Consider the following 25,469-nt stretch of genomic DNA (forward strand, 5'->3'; position numbering starts at 1 on the left):
ATTGAGAAATGGGGTTGGGGTGGTGGGGGGGTTGGAGGGGTGCTCTGTAGTGTTTGATTGAATTCCTCTCTTTCCCTCTTCTGTCTGGGCTGAGATGTGTGTCTGGCCATCTGTCCTTGGAGCAGACAGAGAGGTAAATGTGTGGAAAGATGCAGTCTCACCTTTTTGCCTCCTCAGCAGCACTGCAGTCACACTGTACCAGAACTACTTCAGTGTTTCCACCCAGTCCCCCCAACCTGCTCCAGCTGAAACTATAATGCGAAGGCCGAGCTAATGCACTTCATTGCATATAGAGTCTTGATAAAACTGTGCTTGATAAATGTTTCTGTGTTAGTGAAAATCTTAATGTGAAAAGTTACAAACCAGTGTTAAACTGAATTGCAGGAACCTTTTCACTCTCCCAAAAAAAAAAAAACTTTACTTGATCCAATTGATCAGCACCCCTTGTATTTTGTTGGCACTGGCTTTTCTTCCTCCTTGTTTGGGGCCCCACAGACTATTATTGTATGTGTGCAAATAAAAGCCAGTATCAGCCAAAGCGTATAATACACACACTGGTCACGGTTCAAAACATTTCAAAATAAAGCTCAGTTATACCTGATAAGTCAACATTGACTTTTGGTTTCACATAAACAGCACTCAAACAGCAGTCTTCCAGTTAAAGTCTGTATTTGTCTGACCCATTCATCCACCCAACATCCTCCATATGTGGACATTTGTCACATGCGTTCTTCAAATGTCTAGATGGGGCAAAACGAGACACGGTATCCTCTAGTGGATCAGCGGGTCTATTACACGGTTTGGAGTGAGACTGGGCTAGTAAAATTATAATAATAGATAAATCTGCATTTTTTGACCTGTAATTATTGTTTTGCTTTTCTTCTGGCCTTATCATGCAAAAAAGTATTGAAGTCGTTACACTTCACTTTGCAACAAAATGGGCTTGCATATTTGATGACAAAATAAAGAAATTACCATAAAGTATGGCAGTTATGGAGGTGTAACAGATTGTTATAAAACTCCTGTGACAGAAATCCAAATGGACCCACTGTATTAGGATATGGGAGGGCGGTGTACATAAAAGTACTGTCAATACAAACCACACATATAGAGCTCTATGAAAATCAATTGTATCTAACCGTATTTACAGCTGAGGTCTCTGAGTACCCCAAACAGGAGTAATACATTCTTCTCAATAGGGCACTTCTGAAACAAATTTGGGAAAGTCATGAAGTATCAAGCTGATAAAAGTTTTTGAGCAGTTAAAGAGGGCTCTAGGACCCCAGTCGGAACATTAGCATTAATGCTTTTGTCCATGTACAGCGACAAATAAAAATTCGGACTACTTAACATATTCACCCAATAACAATAATCTTCATTATCCACACTGGATCTATAGAACCAGAGAGCCAAAAGGTAATTAACAATCCAATTGCTTAATTAACAGTCTAACTAGATAATCAATCAAGTGAACAGGATAAATGTAAATCAAAGCATGTGGTTTCCTTGAGAGGAAAGGTGAGTTCAGAAAATTGCTCATGAGTGGGATTTAACAGACTTTAAACAGTGATATTTGCTTCCTGGTCTCACACACATACAGTTTTCCTGATGAACCATACCATGTTCACTCTTACTGACAGACAGCGACTGAGGATGCTTTTGAGTCAAGGATTAGACTAAATCTGTGTCTGGGGAACCCAACTCCCTGTGATCTTTTTAAGCGACAAAGCACTATTCAAGTCAATTAAAGATGCAGTCCACTCAAATTAACTGCTGGGCCAAATCAAAAACATAAAAGACGTTACTCAAATCCATCATAGTGGAGGTTCAATACGTTCTCTTGTCATTCAGATTGTCACTTTTAATGATTATCTGCCACAATCCTCGCTTTGAAGGTTGTGTTATGGCTTTGATGCAGTCTATTGAGACAAAACTGTAATTTACTTGTTTTGAGTGTTGATAATACAGCCTATCAATGGCTGGATCATCAGTTTGCAGAATTTGTATTTTCCAGGTAGATGAACACTTGAATAATCTGCAGTGCAATAGTGTTCAAAAGAAAGAAACACAGACTTCAAAGATGTTGTACTTGAAATCATAATTCAACACTGCAACCTAGAGGCAGGCTTTAGCAATAACATCTGTGTTACATGCAAAAAAAGAAAGTATTTACCTGTGCAACATCAGTCGGCCAATCACCTGCATGCACAGAGAAAGGAGGAATTCACTAATTCAGTCTAAATGACAAGAGAAAGCAAACAAATTAACAGATACATAAAAGCATGGAAGAGTGGAGGGAGAAAAACTGCTCATTGTTGTGATTTTCTATGTGCTTTATTTGTTTGATTGCTGCTGTTTTCTTTTTTTAATTTGCAGACTTTCAACAAATAAAGTCATATAAATAAAATGCTTTGGATTGGGTTCCATTTGTCAGTCACTATCTGAGTTTGGCTGCTATCTTTTCCCTCTTTGGATGTTTACACGACTTACATCTGAAATTACACAGACAACCAAGTGGTATGGATCATTAAGTACGACGTTCATTTATTTCCTTTAATATTGGAGGAATTAACCAGAACAAACACGGTTACAACATTGTGTAATGTCGTGTACTGTCTTGCAGTCATGTACTGTGAGATTTACACAGATTGGTTAATGTGAAAAATGAACGTCAGCAGAGTAATGGGAAAATACAAGGCTGATTAAATAAAGCCTCACTCTCTTTATCTTATCCCTAATGTTTTCTCTGGCATCCACCAGCGTCTGTGGCTTTATTATTCCACCTTCAATTGGCCACTTTTCATCTGAAAAGGTTTTAATGATTGACAATAACTTTATTAATTATGTTAAAATTCAAGCTAGCTCAGATTTTAAGTGGTTTCCAATTTTCTAAGTAGAACTTTAGATTCTATCTAGAATTTGAATTTAGTTTTTGTTGCATGGCAGCAGCATCACTTTTCACATTAAGGCATTATTTTAAGTGTCAGGGTGGCATTACTGATCATGTCTCAACTTCAGGGTAAATGTTTACAGTCAAGTTGTGCTTTATACTACAAGTTATCTAATGTATGTATGTATTTGTTTATTTGATAGGCACAGAGCATGTTAATAAACATCAATATAAAAATAAAAGATAAAACATAACTTGGTAAACATGCCGGAGTAGGCAAAAAGTTATAAGTTACATCTGTAGTCCCTAGGCAGGTAACAGAAACAAAAACATTATAAATACCAACATACAGATACACATATACAGTTAAGTAAAAAAGGAGAGAATGCATTATGATGCTGATTATAAGTGATGCTGGATTTTTGACCTCTTTAAACATTAAAGTCCCCAAAGGAATTTCTAAGAAATACTAAACCTGAATGAACCTAATAGTGAGTGAACCGATTTCGTCTCTTTGTAAAAATGGTAAAAATTGTATTCATGTATTATTATTTCTGGATGTTTATTTGTTGAATTACTGTGCTGTCATAGGAATGAGCATTTTGTTATATTTCCTATGATGTTTTTACAATTATATTTCCACAACATACTTATGTGTGGGTGAAGTCATGTGTCATGTCATGTGCTGTAATGTGCCTTGGATCGAAGTCAAATTTGAATTGTTGTGGCCACAGTATATTATTTGTATTGCTTGGAGCTGTCTATGTTTATGTGTAAAATTACAATAACAAATATAGTTTTAAAAAAGCACTGGCACATTTTATAGAAAGATTAAACCTGTGCAGACAAACAAATTACCATTCACATTAACATTCATTAAAAAGACTAATTTTACAGTCATGGTACACTCTGAGTCTCAGCTAAACAGAAATCTTCAGTAATTATCCCAATTCCAGAAAAGGAAATTATATAATTAGGTGTGTAATGTTAGTGTTACACAAAAGGTGACATTTAATGTGACGGACTGTCGAAAGCAATGGGCTATGCATTTGTTGTTTTCCTCCACATGAACTGTTATGAAAAATATACATTATTAATCTTATTACCGAATGTAAAATATCAGAAAGAAGCATGGTATGCATTCAGTACTCATTATTCAGAGGTGTACTGTGGCTCCCTGGACCCCCTTTTGGCAGCTCCAAGTAAAAGTCCTGCATTTAAAAACGTACTCAAGTAAGAGTAAGTATAATCAGGAAAATGTAATTTAAAGTATCAAAAGTAGAAATATTCACTGTATTTTGTATAGGCCTGTGACTAACTTATCATCATGGATTAATTTTCTGATTATTTTCTCCAATAATTCATTAACGGTTTGGTTTGTAAATTTTTTTAAAGAGTGATAACTGCCGTCACTATTACTCACAGTGCAGAGACACTTTCACAATGCTTGTTTTATGCAACCATGGTGCCAACCTCAAAATAAAAAGTAAAAGCTACATAATTAAAAGGAAAAGCAGCAAATCTTCACATTTGAGAAGTTGGAACTGGGAAATGTTTGGCATTGAGTGAAACAATAATTAAAATGCCAAACCTAACGTCCATTTCAGCTGTAAATGTATACTGTTATATATATGCTGTTGGATAGTACGGAAGCCGACAACGGCCATGGATTCTTTCTTTTTTTGATGCGCTGTTACTGGCTGTAGCTGTAACCTGTCGGTAAGTTACACTTTACATTAGTTTGTTTACTTGACTGGAAGCCGTTCGTGGCAGCTCTTGTAGGTTGAAATCAAGACGAACACATTATTAATTAATTAGTTATCACGAGAAAACGATCTTTGAGATAACAAAATAATTAATTTGTTATCTCGACATAACAAACTTTGTTATATCGAGATAACGAGATAATGAGTCGTTATCACGAGATAACAGTGCATTAAAAACAAAAAAAAGGTGTATATGGTAACAAATCATTGTATTCATTAAAAAAAATTAATCATCCAGTCTCCTCCATTAAGTATATAACAACTGAGATGGCATTTCTGTCAAAGAAAGAGTGTGATCTAGAGAAGTTTCTCCTTGAGAAGAAGTTCTCACATTTGGAGTAGTTTTGTGTTAAGTGAGTTAGAGAACTGAGAGTCCACATGTGACGTTCACACATAGACTGTGCTGTGATCGTGGGAAAAACAACACATGAACAGATATCTTGGTGTTACCTAACCAAGAGCTGGCTGTAGGAGGTTGTGAGTGAATCTGCCAAATGCACATGTTGTAAATATTCCAGAAAGTGATCCTGATATCAGATAACAGGAATGTTTTTGTGGTATCAGAACTCATAAATTAAACGCCCATTCAGCTTAAATTTATCAATCTCACCATCATCAAAAGCTGTAAATTCCTCTCTGACTTACAGTTACTGTGTAAACTGATCTTGTTTCCAAGAAATTGGAAAGTAGCTAAAAATAGACAGCTATGTATTGGAAATGTGCATGATTTCATACAGTATTAGGCAAGAAATGACTTGCACAGCAGGCTTTAAATCTAAGGGTGAAAGAAGTACACACAGCAATGCCACAGTGTAGAAATATTTTACTTGATAAAAGTATAAACAGTATTAGCATCAAAATATTTGTATTATTATTCATCTCAATCTACAAAGTAACAGGTAACTAATGTTAACAAATAAATGCAGTTAAAAAAAGTAAGTAACAGAAAATGGAAATACTCAAGTAAAACACAAACACCCCAAAAGTACAATACTTGGATAACATGAAATATTGTCATATAGTAACAACACCTGAAAATGATCTCACAAATTCCACTGGGACTCATACCATAGTGGTGCTAAAATTGGCATTTACTATATCATTGTTCCAGTTTTACACACCTACACTTAGTCACATCCACATCTCATTTGTTGGCCAAATTCTTGTTCATCCCACACAAACATCACATGTTAACAGGAGGTCAGATAAAAGGAGAGGACAAACCAGGTGAAAGGTGAAGAGAAGTCATATATAAAAGCCAGTTTGTGCTAAGGGCGGACTGTGGCAGCAGGTGAGTGGAAATACACGCATACAAACACAGACAGTACAAACAAACTGATCCTTGTGCATGTGCAGGCTTAAGCTGTTACTGCATACCATACACTGCCTTGTTGAGTATTTATTTTATTATTTATTATTTAACTCTACAGGACAGTCAAGTATCTGAGGTTGTGTCCAGGATGGAAACCTTGGTGACTTTGTGCACTCTACTCTCATTCCTCTTTTCTGCTCATGCAGATGTTGTGGGACGCTTCGAGGTTTGTGTGCTTATTCCAGTTTATTCAAAAACTTTAAGGAACATTAAATCTGTGTGTGTTTGTTCAGCATGTGTATTTTGTCTCAGGATGCACCAGAATGCATGAAGTACTTCTATAAAGAGAAGGTGCCAGAGTGGGGGGCTTCAACACCTGGTGCTGCCCGTCTTTGTCACCGCTTTGTCAACAGGTAGTGGTAGGGTGGGAAGTGGGATTTGGACCTCTACTACAGCCCAGCTCGCTATAATGTTCATTCATTACAACTGATCCCTCGAATCTCAGAAATCTTACTGCATAGTATTTTTCATCACTAAATGTTTCTTAGACCTCAATTGTCCATTGCAACATTTCTGAGCTCCAAATCAGTATACTTCATCTTTCCACCACCAGGTACCACTTTGCCACACTGTATGACACCAACCATCGTATTGCTGTCTACTCTGCCTATCAGTTCCAGCCCAGCAATGGAGGTGGCAGGGAGAGAAGGTGGTTTGTTGAGCCTCAGGTTGGTGCCACATGTCTATACTGTACACATGCATCCACAGCATTGATGTAGTCAAACTCATCAGCATGTGTGGCATACATATCAAGTAAGCAGAGTACTAATGAACTGCTAGGGCTGTTCTGTTAGTAAAGAATCAGTACGGGTGCTTGCACTTGTGTGTTTAAATCTAAGAATTTTTATGTGCCTTATAGCTAGTAGACATTACCTGGCAAGCAGGGATGAAGGATGGATACTGGCTGGGAAAAGACCACCCTGGGGTCTACCTTGGAGAGAGACAGGCTCTGAATGAGGACTACACACACTCTGGCTTCGACCGTGGTCACCTCAACCCCAACGGACACCATGCAGGTAATAAAGGCTGAACATAGGGGGTTTTTGGAAGAGAGGTCAGTAGGCGGCAATAGCCACTAGGTGTCATAGCAGCATGGCCTTATGTCATTGCTGATTGTAGATGTTCACTTACTTCATATACTTATATTATATATACTTCATACTACTGATTTTACTAAGACATTTATTTATTTGCACTATTCTGCTGAGATACATGGAAGCATGGAAGGGTGAATTGCTTTATGGGCAGCTATATGAATATTATTTCTAACCAAATTAATCCGTAATCTGTTTCCACTAAATATTTCATGATCTCAAGTGTGTTTTAATTAGATAAAATAAAAATGATGAACATCAAAAAAAATATATCTTTTTAATGTCTCCCTGGCCTTCCACATTTTGGACCTTTGGAAATGTTGTGATCAAATATCAAATATTGATCAAATATTAAGCATGTAGTAGCAGTCCTCTGATTAACTTTAAATATAGGCACGTGTGTAGAAACCATGAACGACTAACAACCATTCAATATTACAGACCTTATCGTCATTCAGTTGTGTTAGCCTTGGATTTCAGCCGTCTCTAATGGTGCCTACAGCTAATAATTTATCAATTTATTTTTTATTTAAATATTTTTGGGAGGTTTTTTTGCCTTTATTGATAGTGGCAGCTGAAGAGTGACAGGTAGGGTGAGAGAGAGAGAAATGACGCGCAGCAAAGGGCCACAGGTTGGATTTGAACCCTGGGCCGCTGCAGCAGGGACACGGCCTTGGTACATGGGGAGCCAGCTCACCAGGTGAGCTATCCGGGTGCCCCATAACTCAACTTAAAGAATAATTTTGGTGAAACTTTCAAACATGGTAGAATGAGACTGATTCAGCTACTAGATACATCTTGGTCTTTGTCTCTCTCTCTCTCCATTCTCTACCACTCTCTGCCTCCTACCAAGTCACCTTTGCAATACATAACTTTATTTAACTTTATTACAACCCACAAACAACCTTGCTGTACGTTAACCCTCCATTCCTCTCTCTTACAGTCCCTAGCCGCAATGCCACTTTCACTCTGACCAATGTGGTTCCTCAGAACCCCAAGCTGAACCAAAATGCCTGGAGGATCCATGAGTCCCAGCTCACTGACCTTTTCCGGGACAAGTGCTCTAAGGCCTATGTGCTGGTTGGTGCAGTTCCCTCTGCAGACAACTGGATTGTCAAAAACAATGTGAAGCGTGTCAACATCCCAGATTACTTGTGGAATGCCTACTGCTGTGTGGACAACAATGACAGTCCCATTCAGAGTGGTGCTGCCACAGCGAGGAACACAGAGGACAACTGGGTGGAAAGGCTCTCTCTGGATGAGCTGGGAGAATTCCTGCAGCAGTTCTCCAATCAACCAGTAGGGGAGTTGTTTTACAACAACTGCAGGGCATGAAAGATAACAGAGGGACGATGAAAACACAGATCAGTTGCCATTGCCCTTTAATTGCCCTTTAGAGTTGTAAATCCACAAAAAGCAAATATTCATAATAATTCAAGAGTGGTAAAACTGTAAAAACAAATTTCACAATGTTGTCAATATGGTGCATGTTACCATGTAACATTAAAAGACTAATAGTTCTCATTAAACCACAAACAGATGAATAAAAATAAGTAGCAGAGGGATAAATTGACTCTTTACTTGTGTCTTTTTCATTGACAGTAAAGGAAAATATCAACATACAAACATAGTGTCTGTCTTGTAACACACGTCATTTATTGTAACAAAGACAAATAAATTTAATTAATTTCCATGTCCACCCCTTCAGGATTACAGTGAAAACGCAGTCCAAGTAGCAATTACAGAAATGTATACATCATTTTTGTATTAATATATAAAATAGGAACTTTCAACATATAAGTGTTATGAATCTGAATCTCAAGTCAACCATTATTATTTTGCCCTGTGGGATGACCCTAACCTGACACAAGATACAGTGTAAGCCCACTTTAGTTTATGGCAAATTCTTGCTGAGTTGTTATGGTTGCTGAAAAACATTTAAAGCTGCTATAGTCAAAATTTTAATTTGAAAGGAGTTGCTCATAGGGATGAACTCTCATAGAGTGATCACCTTACTCTACCGTTTCCCCTCAGCTTTACAGAGTGCTTGTGTCAGCTCATAGTTGTGATTTTACAGCTATTTATAGCCCAAACAGCAGAATTATATATTGCTTTAAGCTGCAGATGTACTTTTAGCAGAATGGTCATTTTTTAGGGCCTTCTTGAATATACCTAGTCATGGACCTATCTATGCTTAGAAGATTAATAGGTTTTTATTTTGACAACATATGTGTACTTTCTTGTTACAAAAATAAAATTGTACTCCCAGTAGTTATTGTTTTCTTCCCCCATTTCTTTACAGTAGAAAATTCTATTTTAAATATTTTTTCCATCATATGGAGGAAAATTTTGCTTAGGAGTGATCATCATCTAGCTGTCAATTTTAGCATCCTCAGATTAATTATTTCAGAGTAAGGAGTAAATGTGAGGAGGTATGTGAGCACTTTTGTTGCTCATGTTGGCAATTCTATTATGTAAATAATATTTTACTTTACAATCTTCGTGTGAACTGAATGATTTCATCTTTCTAGGCCATTAACTCAATGTTGTTCTTTAGCCAACTTGCTCATAAACTGTTAATCAATTATTTTTCTTATCTTAACAAATTATTTCCTGTTTTCTTGGGAAATCACTTCTTAAATAATAAAAATCAACCCAGAGTCGACCAATTCATTGCTGATTATAAACACCCATCATCAGCAGTTTTAGCAGTCTAAAGTTTAATCATAGTGGACCATCGGGTGGTCAGTCCAGGGAGGAAGGTACGAGAGTTTCTCCTCAGTATCTCTTCCTATGGGCCAACCCCAGCACTTAAAGAATCCAGCCAGGTTCATTCCCACAGTCTGGGAGAAAGTCTCAGCATACAGGTTCATCTTTCCTTTGTTGTCCTTTGGAAAGTTGAACATCTCGTGGTAGGCAGCAAACACCTTCTTAAAGGCATCCCAGCCAAACTTTTCTTGGAGCTACATGGAAGGAGACAGGTAAAGGGAAATGTGAATTGATACAATGTGGTGGGTTTATATGGAATTAAATTTGTGCCAAAAGAATCAAACAAAAATAGGAATTTGAGAGTACATAAAACTAATTTAAAAAAATCCTATTTTTGTTTGTTTCTAAAAAATTCTATTCTTAAGGTTAGGGATTTTAATTTAAGTCTAATGTATGTTTAATGTATTTTTTGTATTTTGTATGCTACTGGATACTTGAATTTCCCTCGGGATAAATAAAGTATCTATCTATCTATCTATCTATCTATCTATCTATCTATCTATCTATCTATCTATCTATCTATCTATCTATCTATCTATCTATCTATCTATCTATCTATCTATCTATCTATCTTATCTTATCTTATCTTATCTTATCTAGCTTATCCATCTTCTCTCCGTTAGCACGCCAGCTACCTACACATAACTTCTGGGGCACTGAGCCTACTGAGCTGTGTCGCTCAAAAACAAATTAGCCAATTGGGACGCTCTGCTGAAAAAGCCCGCCTGCCCGAGAGGTTTGTGCCAAAACTCCAAACAAAAGATCAGGGAGCGCAAACAAGAGAGAACAGCAGATAGACCGCAAAGCAGAGAGTCAGTGCAAAGGTCCGAGCTTAAGAAGCAGAGGGAACCGTAAACAAAATAATGTCAATATTTTACACTATTTGACAAATTATTTGATTGCAAGTTATAAGTTTTATTTTTGAAATTAGTTTTATGTTCTCTTAAATTCCTATTTTTGTTTGTTTCTTTTGGCACAAATCTAATTCCATAGGTTTATGGAGGGACAAAAGTATATGAGAAGAAATGAACTACAATGAACTAGAGAGGTTATGAAAACTGTAACCACTGGGATCTTTAGATATGATTTTGTTCATTTTGTGTGATTTAAGGCTAAGTGTAGCTAAAGCTGAGCAAGTACAGTTGGAGCTATAGAGCTGATGCTGTAAAATTAAATCAAAAACTGACAAAGGTCAGTTGAGCTTCATGAAGTGCTAGTAATGCTGAGGAATCTTGTTGACTGTCAAGAGGATAAACCAGTTCAAATTAATACATTTAACAGATCAAACTTTGCATTTGGTGCCCTGATAGAAAATAGCTAAATTGTTTCTGCTTTTGTCACTAAACACTTTTATTAACTATTGTTCCTACAGTGTTGTAGGGACTGTAGCAGAGCTATAGACTATCAGCCTCGCATTTTTGGCCAGTTTAAGGTAACAATTCTGGATAAAAACTGATGTTTATGTTCTAGTGTTTCCAGTGTGATATTTTCTGTATAGAATGTAAAATATAGTCATTCTCTTTCACCTGCATGTATGTCTCCAGGGCCAGCCACACTTCCCAATCCTTGAGTTTCCTGCCCCCCTTAACATACTCCTCTACACAGCTCTTCCGATTTGTTAAGGTCATATTCGGATGAGCCTGCATGGAAGAAATTACACTCATCATATTATAACGTTAACCATGAGGAAATAACAGGAGGAACAATGTGATCACAATAATAAGATAAAAAATGGTTCAGCTGTTAATGGGAATTTATTGGTGCTTTGTCCGAGATAACTGTTTTACTCCACCTGTGCCCTGTTGAGCCCCAGCACCTCTTCGTGCACATACACTGACCACAGGTTGCATGTACACTCTGTGGTGTGTGGAGGGAACTCCCAACAGCTTCTCTGTTGGTTGTGTCCCAGTTCATGAATTTCTCCCCACAGGCCTACAGTCCTGGCATCATCTAGACTGACCAACTCAGCTGCTATAGATGAGTGCATCATGATAGGATAGCCTGAATGCATCCAACCTGAAAGGAGAGAAATTAGTTACGCAGTTAGTGCTGCATGAATCTTTTAGTTCCCATAGCTGTGTAACGCACTTTAAGGGATGCACACCAGTCACTGGGATGAGCTCACTATTAGAGTACAAGTGCAAACATATCTTACATTAAACCATTTACTGTTTATATATCACACATGCAGCAGAGAAAATATTTGATTGAATATGTGACAGCAAAACACACTTACCATGGGAAATCTGCACATCTGCTACAATGCGTTCTTTACGTTCAAATTTGTGTGGGATGGCAGCCAGATCTGCGACACCCTTCATGATGTCATTCCAAAGCGCTGCCACCTCATCAGAGCGCTCAAGGTCTCGAACAACATGTGATGGTACAGTAAGGATGATGTTGTCAAACTCCAGCTCTGCCCAGGGTGAGGGAGCTTTACGCAGCGACAACCAATCAGCTGCTGTTGTCACACCTGAAAGAAACAAAGGGATGGATGGAGTGAAAGCTCTATTGTAGGCAGAGTTCAGTTAAAGTATGAAGACCTCATCTCCAAAACCCTTTTTAAAAAAGTGGCTTTCAGTAAAAGTGCTTCCAGCAGCCCTAAGGTTTTGAATGCTAAAATATATGTTCATGTGGCTGTATGTAAGTTTAGCTGCCAACAAAATAACATATTAAGTATCAAAGTTAATACAGCTGTGGGATCATGCAGCTGTGAATCTACTGAAAAAAAACATGCAAATACACTAGACCAGACAGTTCATTATCAGGCAGCAAGCAGCTTTATAAGCGCTGCATGATTTGCATTACATTCCCCACAGAGTTAAACATTAACAGTCAGTGACACACACTCACCACACTTGTAATAAGGAGCAGGTGTAGCTGTCTGCACCATGATCTCTGCCCCTTCCACCTTTGTGTTAGGTGGGGCCACCAGGTAGATGAGCCCCCCCCATAGGTTTGACACCTGCATCTTCTCTGTGGTAACAGGAAATCGCTCACAAACACACGGTGCTCTTTTCAACTCTTCAGCATTCAGCTTGTCTGTTTGACAGCCTACCTGGATCTGAGGGAGAGATTTTACTGCTTTGAAACGCCTCATTTTTTCATTAGATGCATATATAGTATAGGTCAATGGGAACAAAATGGACATAACATGTATAAATAAATGTACACATGAAAGTATGTGAGAATATTATTCGAAATTACAACTATATTCATAGATGCTACAGTTCCCAACAAATTCTTTAGTCTTCATTTTAAAAGAAAATGTAAACTTATATATCTTGCAAACATTCTAATATTGTATCAGAGTACAGCGTCAACTTGCCTTATTAAGGTAAAACAGATAATGTTAGCCTTAAAGGCATACTGAGTAGAATTTTTCTAAAAACAATGTATGCACTCAAAATAATCCCTTTCACTCGTCACTTATGTCCCACTAGAAGTGTGGACCTGACTTGACTTTGTAGTGTGCATTAGCAGACTAACATTAACACTGACAAAAACACAATGAACTCTGATTATCTGATTTTGTGTACTGTTACCGTCCATCTCTTGTTGACGATCTCTGCTGGTATGATTATCTCGGTCTTCATTCCAGGAGACAGGTACAGACCAGTACTAAGCCACTCTTTCATTCCTGATACACACATACATATACAGAGCGGCAAACCTTACACTTGGAGATGCATGCAAAACAGAAAGAAAAGCGATTTTACCTTGTACACGTTAATGCAAACACATTACTGTGACATATAACATTGTACAGAGACAAAGTACTGGTCTGCATGTTTATCTCATAGTTATGTCAGACCACAATGTGATCTTACCTGCCGTGTTAGCATTTATCCTGATCCTTTGGTTATAGACAAAAGGCATAATAGGATCTTGCTTGATGAGGTAAGGTAGGAGGGCATCAGGATTGGGGGAAACATTATATAAATCTGCCCCCAAACTGAGGAGTAGGTAGTCTTTTGGACTCTTCACAGGATTCTTTTCACTCACCTTGAAATAAAGTGAATATGAATTATTATAAAACTGATCTCTGCAGCACAACCTGATAATCACAATTATGCTTTCTTACCATGCAATCACAGTGAGAGCTCTGTATAAAATCTCTTTCATTGTGTTGTACCGTCATTTCGGACAATTTTTCTTATAAGATAGACATAATGCAAATTTCTGTTTCAGAGCACAAATGATCTCTCATTCAGAGTTCATTCAAGCTCAAATATGTTGTTACCCTTAAAGTTACAAATCTTACTAAAGCTGACTTGCATATAGTCTATATTGCTCAAAGTAATCTCCATTACCTTAAGCCAGCTCATACTTGTATTATACAGTAATTGTTACATATAGATAGATAGATTTACTATCAATAGCAGACTTTCCATAACTCATGAACTTGTAAACTCATGAAACTTAATAGATTTAGTCACAGACTATAGAGCCATTCACTGCCCACCTGTGGCATGCCGGACTTCTTCATTATGTCAGTGAGGATGGAAAACACCTGCATGTAGGAGTAGCTGTAATAAGCCTTCATGGACAAGTAGTCGGCACAGTCCTGACCCAGTTTTTTAAGGCGTTCCTCCTCATGCTCTCTGAGTTTTTCACCCTGGGCGACATGACCAGCCAGGAGGTGTAGAAGATTGCGGAAGTGGTAGGTGTGTTTCATGGCCTGGCTGGGCACAGGGGCCTTGTAGGAACCTCCACTAATTGTGGCCTTCAACAGGCTCATGCCCATTTTGTTCAGGATCTTGTTTCCTGAAACACAGTTTAACAAACCTGACTTGATTTACTGTTATGTAGGTCTGTTTAGAGTTAAGGTGTCCCAGAGTAGTAGACTTTGCAGGTGAATCTGAAACCGACTTGAGAAAAACTTGATGTACATAAATTTACATCTAAAGAGACCCAAGACAGAATCCAAAATGCAAACACAAAAATTCAGTACACTTAGCATAATAGGCGAAATATGAATCATACTTCATCATGCTAGTGAGTTGAAATGGTAATCACAGAATAAAAATCTTGCTGTGCCTTGTCATACCTGAGAAATCTGTCAATGGGTTTTGCCCTTTGTGTGTATGTGCCCAGTACCAGGCATGTCCACCAATCAGCAGGCCTCCTCCCTCTGCTACAAAGTCTTGGATTTCAGCCACATGATCATCAATGTACGCTGTACACACGAATACACTCAGGTCTTTCTTGAACACCGTCTTCTCGCACTTTAACCCTAACTCGCTGAGACTGAGATCTGGTACAACACCAATGACCCCCTGCCGGCCTTGGTCCAACCAATCAATGGCATTGTTCCAAAAAGAAGCTAGTGTCTGTAATGAAGGGAGTTATTCATTAGTTAATCATGTAAAATGATTTGGCAGAACAATATTTAACAATATTTAACAATATTTAGCACACTGCAGGTAAACAAATACTAGTGGCCTTCAGTTATGCTCTAGCAAAAGAAATGGCATACTGTATTTCATATCTATAGACACAAACCACATGCTTAGTTTAACTTATGAAGATATTCGAAGACCATTAATTCAGACTGCACCTTTCTTCCCAGATATGCTTCATGTGTCACCACAATGACCCGTCCCTGCCCATAGTAGGCTCCTGCCAGGAATGCCTGTCCATCCTTAGTGGTACCAATAGGGAAGGCTAGTGGGCCATGGACAAGAACCTCAGAAGGTACTGATTCACCTTGGAGGTCAAACTCTGAAACGTTCTGGAGTAAGAATTCCAGGTCATCTTCAAAATCCTTACCAAGTCTGTGTTAGGGGAAAGAGGAGGGGGAGAGAGACACAGAGGGAGATGGGTGGAGCAAGAGAAGAAATTTAACTTAAATTTAAATTTAACTTAAAGGGTGTGCCCAGCATTGGTACTGTAAAATTAACTTTTCAGGACTTTGTTTTATATCTCATTGAAATAGCCAAAAGCAGAAAACGAATTTGAATGAGATGATGTTTTTTTGCAGTATCTTTGATTGCAAGCTGACTTTAATTCAAGAAAATCATGTTCTTAGTAATGTTCCCTGTAAGTAGACCGACTAATGTTAGATAAATCAATAAAATGTGTTGTATTATGATAATGCAGTGGATTATGGGTTAGTACATAACTGGCTCGCCAGACAGAACATAGAAATGACCTCTCTGTGAAACTCTATGATGCATTAAATGAGACATGGACATTAAAGTAAACTGCTTCAAGCTGTAAACACAAGTATTAATGTTATATAACCAAAAGGAGGTATACTCTTACTTTATAGTCATCCATGATGATGGGATCTGAGGGTAGACAGGCAGGATCTCTACCTTCCCATAATGCGTAGTACAGTAGATCCCAGCCACCCCAGACACTTTATTCCCTGGAAATTGTAGGATGGCGTTCTCCTTAGGGTGGTTTACAGCCCAGTGCCATGCCTGCCCCGCTATCAGCACTCCTCCTCCAGCTTTCAGAAATGCCACCAGGTCCTTTGGGTCTGCACCCACGCTGTAGGCATCAGTCACATACACACCAACCTCCAGATCATTACTAAAGGAACCCACAACTTTGGCTTGGAAGATAGATCTGCTGAGGTTATCAGCCACTGCCTTTATGTTTTTGTGGACCCCCACAGACAAGTTGTCAGACCCATCCCCTCTCAGCCAGGTCAGAGCGTTCTCTACCAGAGCAGGAAAGGCAGTCAGGTAGCCTTCATGACCCAGGACAACAATCCTTCCACGGCCATACAGAGAGGCAGCCATCAGGACCTGGCCTTTGCTGTTCATTGCTAAAGGAAAGGCATGATCTCCAATCAGATAAAGCTCACTGGGAACACAGGGGCCCTGGAGGTCCAGCTCTCTCAAGCCACGCATCAGGGACATGTAGGCCCCTTCATGGTAGGAGAGGGCGGACATGGTGAGACAGATCGATGCTCTGAAGGCTAAATGAAGAGGGCAGGATGGCAGAAGGTGTGCTGAGTCAGGTGTGAGCTGTGTCAGTAAGTGAGGTTTAACAGTTGTACCAAGATAGCGGTGTGTTGTGTCAGTCAGGCTGTCCTGTGGAAATAAAAGTGATAACAGAGTTTAAAATAAAATGTTTTACACATATATAGCAATAATTTTTTCAGAGATTAAAGTAAGATCAGTCCGCTATCTGTTACTAACATGGTCCCATCACTCAAGAGTTTACAGGTTTTAATAAAAGCCCAAAAAATATACTTAAAAAAAAAAAAAAAAGAGTTTACAGGTTTTAATTTCATCCCAACACAAAGAAAAAAATGAACTTTACCTGAAAGTTAATTTGCTTCTTCTGGTTATATAATTTGATCAAGGCACAGCAGAACACTGTCTGATAGGACGAAAGAGAAAGTATAAAGGAGTGAGAGCAGGGCAGACTGCCTTTACTATTTATAGACAAAGGAAAAGAGGAGGGACTTCAGTGAGCACCACCCATGCTATAAATACAAACTCTGCTATGGCTACTCTTCACATTACTTCACACTTCATTATTTCCCTGCTACATTTCCAAGGAAGACTATGGACACATATCTTCCCACACAAATATCACTTATCACGAAAATGAAAGTAAAAGGAAGGGGTAGGCTATGGGGGAATTTTCTGCAGGAAATCTATTCACAAATGTGCACAAACCCACACTTATTTTCTTTTTTTTTGTATAACTGGAAAGAACCAGCACTTTGAACCGATCAACAATAAATTAAATGTAAGAAGACAAAAATAAAAATATGGAGCTGCAAACGCATGGAAGATACAGACAATATGGTTTCTGTTCTTCAGTGAAGCTCAGTTTTATATTAGAGTAAAAACTAGAGTTTAAGTAATAACATGTAACATACTTCAACATTCAAGCAAGCAGACAGATTTTTAGACAACAGCCATGTCTGAAATCGGACTCTAGAATTGCTCAAACTGATCAGACAACAAAATATTCTGACATGATCCAATCCAACCGATCATGCGAGAGCCAGATTGTTGATCATTCACATGATTAATCAGAAATTTGTTTTTCAATCCATACAGTATCTGCCCATCTTAACAGTATTAGCTTTCTGGCCATAATGAGCCACAACATGCTTGCATTAGTGTAATAAATAAAGTATAGTAATAGAGTATTTAATTAACTTGATTATCCATTCCCATCCCCACAAATAACCTCATGTACAAATGATGTTAGTAGTTCCAGTGGCTACAGTAAAAGAGGAGTGACCTCAGTGAGCAACCTCATTGTCAGTGAAGTGTTTATGAATATGGAAGAAATCAGATACATAGGTAAAAAGACTAACCTACAGACAGTACTTAACAGTTACAGTGCTAATATTTAATTAAAAATTAATGAAATGAAATGAAATTACATTTTTAATTTTTCTGGCATGTTTGACATGACTCTGAATCTGCGCTCACACTAGTTATTTCCTGGCATTGTTTGACATGTTTATCCGTAACAGAGGGGACAATGCAAATGACGTGAACCATGGCTTAGAATGTGCTTCCCGAAACCCCCTGCTGACCAGCCGAGTTACATTGACATGGGTTTAGATATGGTACAATACAAAAACAACAAAAAAGAAAATAAAGTCAGTTAATTTCATTCCCCACCATACAATACATTTCTTGCATTTACGTTATCATACCTGAGAAATCTGTCATTGAGTTTTGCCCTTTGTGTGTATGTGCCCAGTACCAGGCATGTCCACCAATCAGCAGGCCTCCTCCCTCTGCCACAAAGTCCTGGATTTCCTCCAGATGTTCATCGCTGTATGCTGTACAGGCAAATACACTGAGGTTCTTCCTGAAGTTTGTCTTCTCACAATTAAACTCTGACTTGCTGAAGAGTTTAAAGGTTTGGTCAAGGTCTGGTGCTACGCCAACAATGCCCTGTCCGCCTTCATCCAGCCAACGAATGGCATTGTTCCAAAGTGGAGCCAGTGTCTGTGATAAAGGTTGTTTGTTAATCACATACAAAATATTTGGCAGATTAAAACAACAACAACAACAACAACAAAAACAACAACAACTTTCAGAGACTAGTAGTACTGCTCCTAATAAGAAAGTTGTACAATGTCCTCTGTGGCTCAAGAGCTTTGCCAAGTCAGAGGAGATAAACCCCCTGCTGACCAGCCGAGTTACATTGACATGGGTTTAGAGACTATGTGTGATACACCAATACATTAGAACTCACTCACTATTGGGGCATCCAGGGTATATCTGAATGCAGTTTTTTTTTTTAACTACTATACTGTACAACAGGACTGTAACAAGAAAAAAACAACTTCACCTGCTATTAGGGAACCTGCACATTGTGAATATAAAGTGCAGTACTGTGTGTAGCTAATGCTCTTACATAGTAGTTGTAGTCTCTACAATATCAACATAAAAACATTAAAGAGGACCTATTATACTGCTGCCTTGTTACTTATGACTTATTTTCTTTTCTTGTATAACTAGAAAGAACCAGACACCACTGAATAAACCACACCTGATCTGGTTGTTTTACACACTTTTTCTGTCCCTTATCAAACCTAAGTGTGCATCCCACTAAACCCAGACATTGTAACGTTACTTATTTCCCAATGTACTGAAAGTCTAGCATGTGTAATTCAACAGATAAATTACAATCTTTTGTCACACTGAGTGGAGAAGCAAGTGAACTGGCAGAATTCTTCATTGAAGATATTTTCACAACAGCTGCCGTACATATAAAGGGTGAAGTGAATGTGTATTGGCATCTTTTTCATTGACAGTAAAGGCTAATATCAGTGTATTAAGAAGGAGAATTTGAGCAAATGATGTACCACGGAAAGACACAGCATACCGATTCACACAAGAAAACAGAACAGGCCACAACCTGCAACTTTCATGGTCACACTTTATGGATCAATTGACCGTCGGTGTGGCGCTCACACTGAATGTACAATACAGTAAACAGCACGTCCTCATTTTTGATGAAAAGATGGTTCTGCTATGAATGGAATGTTAACAAAAATATGCAGCAGTAGACATCTGGAAGATACAGACAATGTGGTTTCTGTGATTCAGTGAAGCTCAATTTTATATTACAGCAGTGAAAACTAGTAAAACTAGAGTTTTAGCAACAACATGTAGTCTAACATACTTCAACAGTAACATTCAAACAGGCTAACAGATTTTAAGACAGCAGCTATATGGGAAATCTAGAACTGCTCAAACTGCTCAGATGACAAAAAATTCTGATGATCATATGGGAGCCAGATTGTTGATCATTCACATGATTAATCAGGCAGGATTCTAAAATTGTGTTGAATCCATGTCTGCCCATCTTAACAGGTTACAGTGCTAATGTTCATTTAATGACCTCTTGGTTTTTTAGTATTTTGGTTTTGAAGTATGTAACAACTGCCCTGCTGTCTTTCTTTCAATTGGAGTTAATGAATTTAAAAAGCTGGTCAACTATGTAACTCCTATTGTTTTTTTTTAAATATTATATTAAATATGGTACAATACAAAAACAACAAAAAAAGAAAATAAAGTCAGTTAATTTCATTCCCCACTAAACAGTTAATGTCAAGAGTTTAAATAAATACATGTTATATTAACATGGCTTGAAATTTTCCACATACAATACATTTCTTGCATTTACGTTATCATACCTGAGAAATCTGTCATTGAGTTTTGCCCTTTGTGTGTATGTGCCCAGTACCAGGCATGTCCACCAATCAGCAGGCCTCCTCCCTCTGCCACAAAGTCCTGGATTTCCTCCAGATGTTCATCGCTGTATGCTGTACAGGCAAATACACTGAGGTTCTTCCTGAAGTTTGTCTTCTCACAATTAAACTCTGACTTGCTGAAGAGTTTAAAGGTTTGGTCGAGGTCTGGTGCTACGCCAACAATGCCCTGTCCGCCTTCATCCAGCCAACGAATGGCATTGTTCCAAAGTGGAGCCAGTGTCTGTGATAAAGGTTTATCCAGAAAAAAGAGCATGTTTGTTAATCACATAAAAAATATTTGGCAGATTAAAACAAAAACATCAACAATTTTCAGAGACTAGTAGTACTGCTCCTAATAAGAAAGTTGTATAATGTCCTCTGTGGCTCAAGAGCTTTGCCAAGTCAGAGGAGATAAAACCAAGCATTATCTCATTTTAACAATACCACAGAACTATAATTTACTGTTGGACTTACAATGACTAATTTCCAACGACTTACTGAGTAACTTCCAAGGAAGAACAAAAGGAGTAACTGTGGGATCAGTCAATCTTATCATAAGCTCTGTATCTCACGGCGTCTTAGAGGCCATGTCACAAAGAAAATAGCTTTACTAATTGGCAAGTGTCCGACGTCATGGATATAGCACATGGCATTGAACCAAACATCCCACTTAAATGGGTAAAAGATTGAGCAACACTAGCACAAAAGCAGTGCAAAAGGAGAAACCTCAAAATGGCAATCCGTGAAAAAAACCAAAATACACACTGATGATCTATGTCTTAAAAACATACATCAAATCATTTCAATTCAATTTAAAGATGTAAATATACAGACCAATCAATTAATCATTAATTATCACTTTTAAGGCTCCAAAATAAAATAAAAAATATGAGAATATTCCAAACCTAAAAACATATTTCTAACTAAGAAACGAATTAAAACAAATTAAATCACAAGATACATGTAGCAGATTAGCATTTTTAAGAGTAACTATGGGTATTTACCAAGTGTGAACCTATCATGACGTCAGTTAGATGGAGCTGCGCAACTCGTCCCAAATTTTCTAAATATATTTCCAACATCATTCCAACAAAGGCAAATGCTGATATATTCACCATGTGTGGAGGAATCATCATTAAGGTGTACAAACTGAGATCAATCTCATAAACTGGACTGTCAGCTTAGTGTTGTTCCTTTAATTTCAATAAGATGTTCAAGTCTCTATAGTAGGATGTGGTGGTTAAATCCAGCATTAAGATCTAACAAACCAACTACAGAGACAGGTCCATTGTCTCTGTAGGTCATTTGTAACTTTTACCAGAGGGAAGTTAGATATAGGTCTAGCTTTAATAATTCTGCTGACTGTTTATTTCATTTAATTAATCTTGTTGGCTTTTTGTTTGCAGGATTTTTGTTGCAATTGAGCAGAGGCTGTGGTGAAACTCTGCTCCTGCTCACACACACACAGAGCAGAGTGGAGGAAAGAAACAGCGGGAGAGTTGATGGTGGCTGCATGAAAGCTTTGTGAGTGACTGCTGACGTAAAACAAAAGATACCGATTGACGCAGCTGCTGATCATTGAGATTGGATCGGAAAATTCTGATCATAAAATGAATACATAGGCTAGGTGTAAAAGGGACAGGTGCCATTGCAAACACCATTTCCTGCTAAATAAATTCTTCCGAATTATAGAAGGAACTTGAGAGATTTTGTAACTGTATTCTTTTGAAAAACATGACATTTACAACATTGCAGTACACACACACTTTCATTTATGTTCTGTGAGCAAAGTTAGTGATAAAAATGGTGTGAGTCAACTACAGAATTTAACAATTCCCTTAAACATAATTTATCAAGTTCCCTCTATGAAATGATCATATTCATTGGTAGAGTGAAACATGATTTTCAAGTGAATTTCAGTTGAATTTAAAAACTGCATGGTCAGCTATTGTTTGTAACTACTGCTTCTGCTTTTAATATTGCAACAAATGTAAAGAAAAAGTTATCTAAATCTATCTTTCCACACCTACATCAGCACTAGAGTGGAGAAATTTATATTCATTAGGTTTTTTCCATTGAAAATATAAATATGTTACAAGTATATTAATGTACCAGGTAAACACAAAGCTTACTGATTCACACAATAAACATCCACACATCCTTAATTTAATCGGTCCTGCTGCATGGCCAGAACCTGCGACCTTTATGCTCACACTGTACGGATCAGTTGACCAACTACGTGTGTGGAGCTTACACTGAACATACTGTCAATACTGCTAGTCAGTTTTGTCCATTAACAATTACAATAAAGTAAACAACATAATGAACATGTCCTCATTGTTGACACAAATAGTTAATTCACTTTGAACAGTTCTACAATGAATGGAATGTAAAAAGATAAATATGAAAAATATGCAGCAGGAGATGCCGGGAAGATGGAGACAATGTGGTTTCTGTTTTTGTTTTATTACTGCAGTGAAAACTAGAGTTCAAGCAACAACATGTAGTTTAAAATACTTATATATGCACCAATAACATTCAAACCACCTAATAGATCTTTAGACAGCAGTCATGTTCATGACCAGACATTCTGACATGCCAGAAATCCAACCGGTCATTTACATGATTAATCAGGCAGGATTCTAAAATTAGTCTGGGCAACACATTCAGGCCTACAATTGGGTCAAATCCATGTCTGCCAAGCCTAAGAGTATCAGTGTTTTGTCTCTGAACCAAAACCCTCTTTTTTATGAATGGCTTATACTAAATTATATTACCCCACCAAGTTTACAGCAGAGGTTACAGTGCCAGTGTTCATTCAATTGGTTTTTGGTATAGTGGCATGAAAGTATTTAACTGCCCTACAGTATTTCCCCCTCTAAGTCATAATCGTTGTAATATATATTTTTTCAAACCAACTATGTAAACATATTTTCAATAAGTATAGTACAATACAAGAACAACAAAAAAGAAAAGAAAGTCAGTTAATTGAATTTCCCACTGAATAGATAATCAGTTGAGTAGTCAGGAATTCTGTACTCATTGAACCCATCTCTCTACACTTTAAATCAGCAGAAGTCTGAAGTTCAGCCATATTGGACCATAGGGTGGTCACTCCAGGGGGGCAGGTTGGAGAGTTTCTCTTCAGTGGCTGTTTCGATGGGCCAACCCCAGGACTTAAAGAATCCAGCCAGGTTCATTCCCACAGTCTGGGAGAAAGTCTCAGCGTACAGGTTCATCTTTCCTTTGTTGTCCTTTGGAAAGTTGCTCATCTTGTGGTAGGCAGCAAACACCTTCTTAATGGCATCCCAGCCAAACTTTTCTTGGAGCTACATGGAAGGAGAATGTGTGTGACAAGGATAGTGCTTTGAGAATACTATGTACAAAAATAGTCTCTTACCTGTATATATGTCTCCAGGGCCACAAACACATTCCAGCTGCTGAGTTTTCTGCCCCCCTTAACATACTCTTCTGCATGAGCCTTCCTTTTTGTCGGGGCCATAATTGTGGCAGCCTGCGTTGAGCATGTTATCACATATTACTGATCAAGCTGAAATTACATGATATTGAGACAGTGTGATCACAGTGAAAGGGAAAAGCTCCAGGAAGGTTTTACTCCACCTGTGCCCTGTTGATCCCCAGCACTTCTTCATGCACATACACTGACCACAGGTTGCATGTACACTCTGTGGTGTGTGGAGGGAACTCCCAACAGCTTCTCTGTTGGTTGTGTCCAAGCTCGTGGATGGGGCCCCAGAGGCCTTTACTCCTAGCATGGTCAATGCTGACAAGGGCCGCTGCTGCGGACTTGTGGGTCATGACAGGATAACCTGCATGCATCCAACCTGGATAGAGAAAACATTTAATAACACTTATAAGAGTAGATGTGTGTGGGTTGTTAAAGAAAGCAAGTTCTGTAATTGTGAAATTTTGAGCTGACACTTAATGATACATTTCAAGAGTGACTGGCGGTGGTTGGTTACATAGACGTTTCTCACGAGCAAACATGCGGTATTCCTATACCACTAACTCACACACTTACCATGGGAAATCTGCACATCAGTTACAAAACGTTCTTTGCGAGGAAGTTTGTGTGGGATGGCAGCGAGATCAGCAATTGCCCTCATGATGTCATTCCAGTGCGCTGCCAACTCATCGGGGCGTTCCAGGTCCCGAACAACATCTGATGGTACTGTAAGGATGATGTTGTCAAACTCCAACTCTGCCCAGGGTGAAGGAGCTGTGCGCAACAACGACCAGTCTGCAACCGTGGTTACACCTAAAGAGAAGAGAGCAGTATATGAATATACGTTGCAACAGAAAGTACTTACTTGTTCAGTGCCTACTATAATGGACTATAATTGATTGATTGTCTGCATATATGCTGATGACAATGGAGCACTAGAGAGAGGGGGCTTGCTGTCACAGTTCCCACTCCCAGCCCCAAGAACCTCCCAGTCACTACTTCCCTTGCTGTACATCCTCCAACTGCTAGCTGCTACTGGCCCTAAGTACTTGGGAAGAGCCTGTGCCTCTGCTGTTGAAACACTTTTGGCCTATCCAGCAAAAGGAAGCCTTCACCCTGCCCAAAGCTTAGTTGCTCCTTCCAGACCATGGTGGCTGTATTCATAAATTCTGGTGCTGACAAAAGTCACACATACCGCGTTCAGTAGTGACTAGTAGCGTGACTATACTCTCAATATAGAACAGAGCAAAGAATTTGGACTTGGTTGAACAAAAGGCCCATAGGATGAACTTGTTATGGAGTGGGATCAGGGATTTAAATTACTCAAGTGTTAGGAAATTTGAGTCCAGGGCAAGCTGTTAGATTTGCATTGATAGATTTATCATGCTGTCTACTGTCCGTGGTGCAAATCGAAGGCTG

The 25,469-nt window shown here is 38.4% G+C and overlaps 2 protein-coding genes across 2 annotated transcripts; one reads left to right on the plus strand and one right to left on the minus strand.

The window, feature by feature from the left end:
- The first annotated feature begins 5,925 nt into the window (after nt 1-5,925).
- On the plus strand, nt 5,926-8,691 carry si:dkey-243k1.3 (endonuclease domain-containing 1 protein-like). Its single transcript, XM_051396683.1, has 6 exons — nt 5,926-5,947; nt 6,087-6,194; nt 6,281-6,381; nt 6,582-6,696; nt 6,888-7,044; nt 8,066-8,691. Exons 2-6 carry the CDS (start codon nt 6,117-6,119, stop codon nt 8,455-8,457), a joined length of 843 nt encoding a protein of 280 aa, XP_051252643.1. The 5' UTR covers nt 5,926-5,947; nt 6,087-6,116; the 3' UTR covers nt 8,458-8,691.
- zgc:162193 (TRPM8 channel-associated factor homolog) lies at nt 8,488-25,199 on the minus strand. Its single transcript, XM_051397241.1, has 17 exons — nt 25,100-25,199; nt 24,627-24,863; nt 24,206-24,429; nt 23,686-23,913; nt 20,578-20,825; nt 17,170-17,284; nt 16,159-16,937; nt 15,452-15,668; nt 14,942-15,224; nt 14,357-14,658; nt 13,722-13,896; nt 13,437-13,531; nt 12,745-12,955; nt 12,128-12,364; nt 11,684-11,907; nt 11,418-11,531; nt 8,488-10,085 (listed from the first exon to the last, which is right to left on the minus strand). Exons 1-17 carry the CDS (start codon nt 25,197-25,199, stop codon nt 9,843-9,845), a joined length of 4,032 nt encoding a protein of 1,343 aa, XP_051253201.1. The 3' UTR covers nt 8,488-9,842.
- Between the last annotated feature and the right edge of the window lie 270 nt (nt 25,200-25,469).

This window comes from Dicentrarchus labrax, unplaced genomic scaffold, assembly GCF_905237075.1.
Source record: "Dicentrarchus labrax unplaced genomic scaffold, dlabrax2021, whole genome shotgun sequence".
Taxonomy (NCBI): Eukaryota; Metazoa; Chordata; class Actinopteri; family Moronidae; genus Dicentrarchus; species Dicentrarchus labrax.

Excerpts from the sequence above, each read along its gene's own strand:
- si:dkey-243k1.3 (XM_051396683.1), top strand. The coding sequence starts at position 6,117 with ATGGAAACCTTGGTGACTTTGTGCACTCTACTCTCATTCCTCTTTTCT. Across the intron at positions 6,195-6,280 it reads ATGTTGTGGGACGCTTCGAG|GATGCACCAGAATGCATGAA; the intron begins GTTTGTGTGCTT and ends ATTTTGTCTCAG. Across the intron at positions 6,382-6,581 it reads TGTCACCGCTTTGTCAACAG|GTACCACTTTGCCACACTGT; the intron begins GTAGTGGTAGGG and ends TTCCACCACCAG.
- zgc:162193 (XM_051397241.1), bottom strand. The coding sequence starts at position 25,199 with ATGGTCTGGAAGGAGCAACTAAGCTTTGGGCAGGGTGAAGGCTTCCTT. Across the intron at positions 12,365-12,744 it reads TGCTCCTTATTACAAGTGTG|GTGTGACAACAGCAGCTGAT; the intron begins GTGAGTGTGTGT and ends TGTTTCTTTCAG. Across the intron at positions 10,086-11,417 it reads CCCTGGAGACATACATGCAG|CTCCAAGAAAAGTTTGGCTG; the intron begins GTGAAAGAGAAT and ends CCTTCCATGTAG.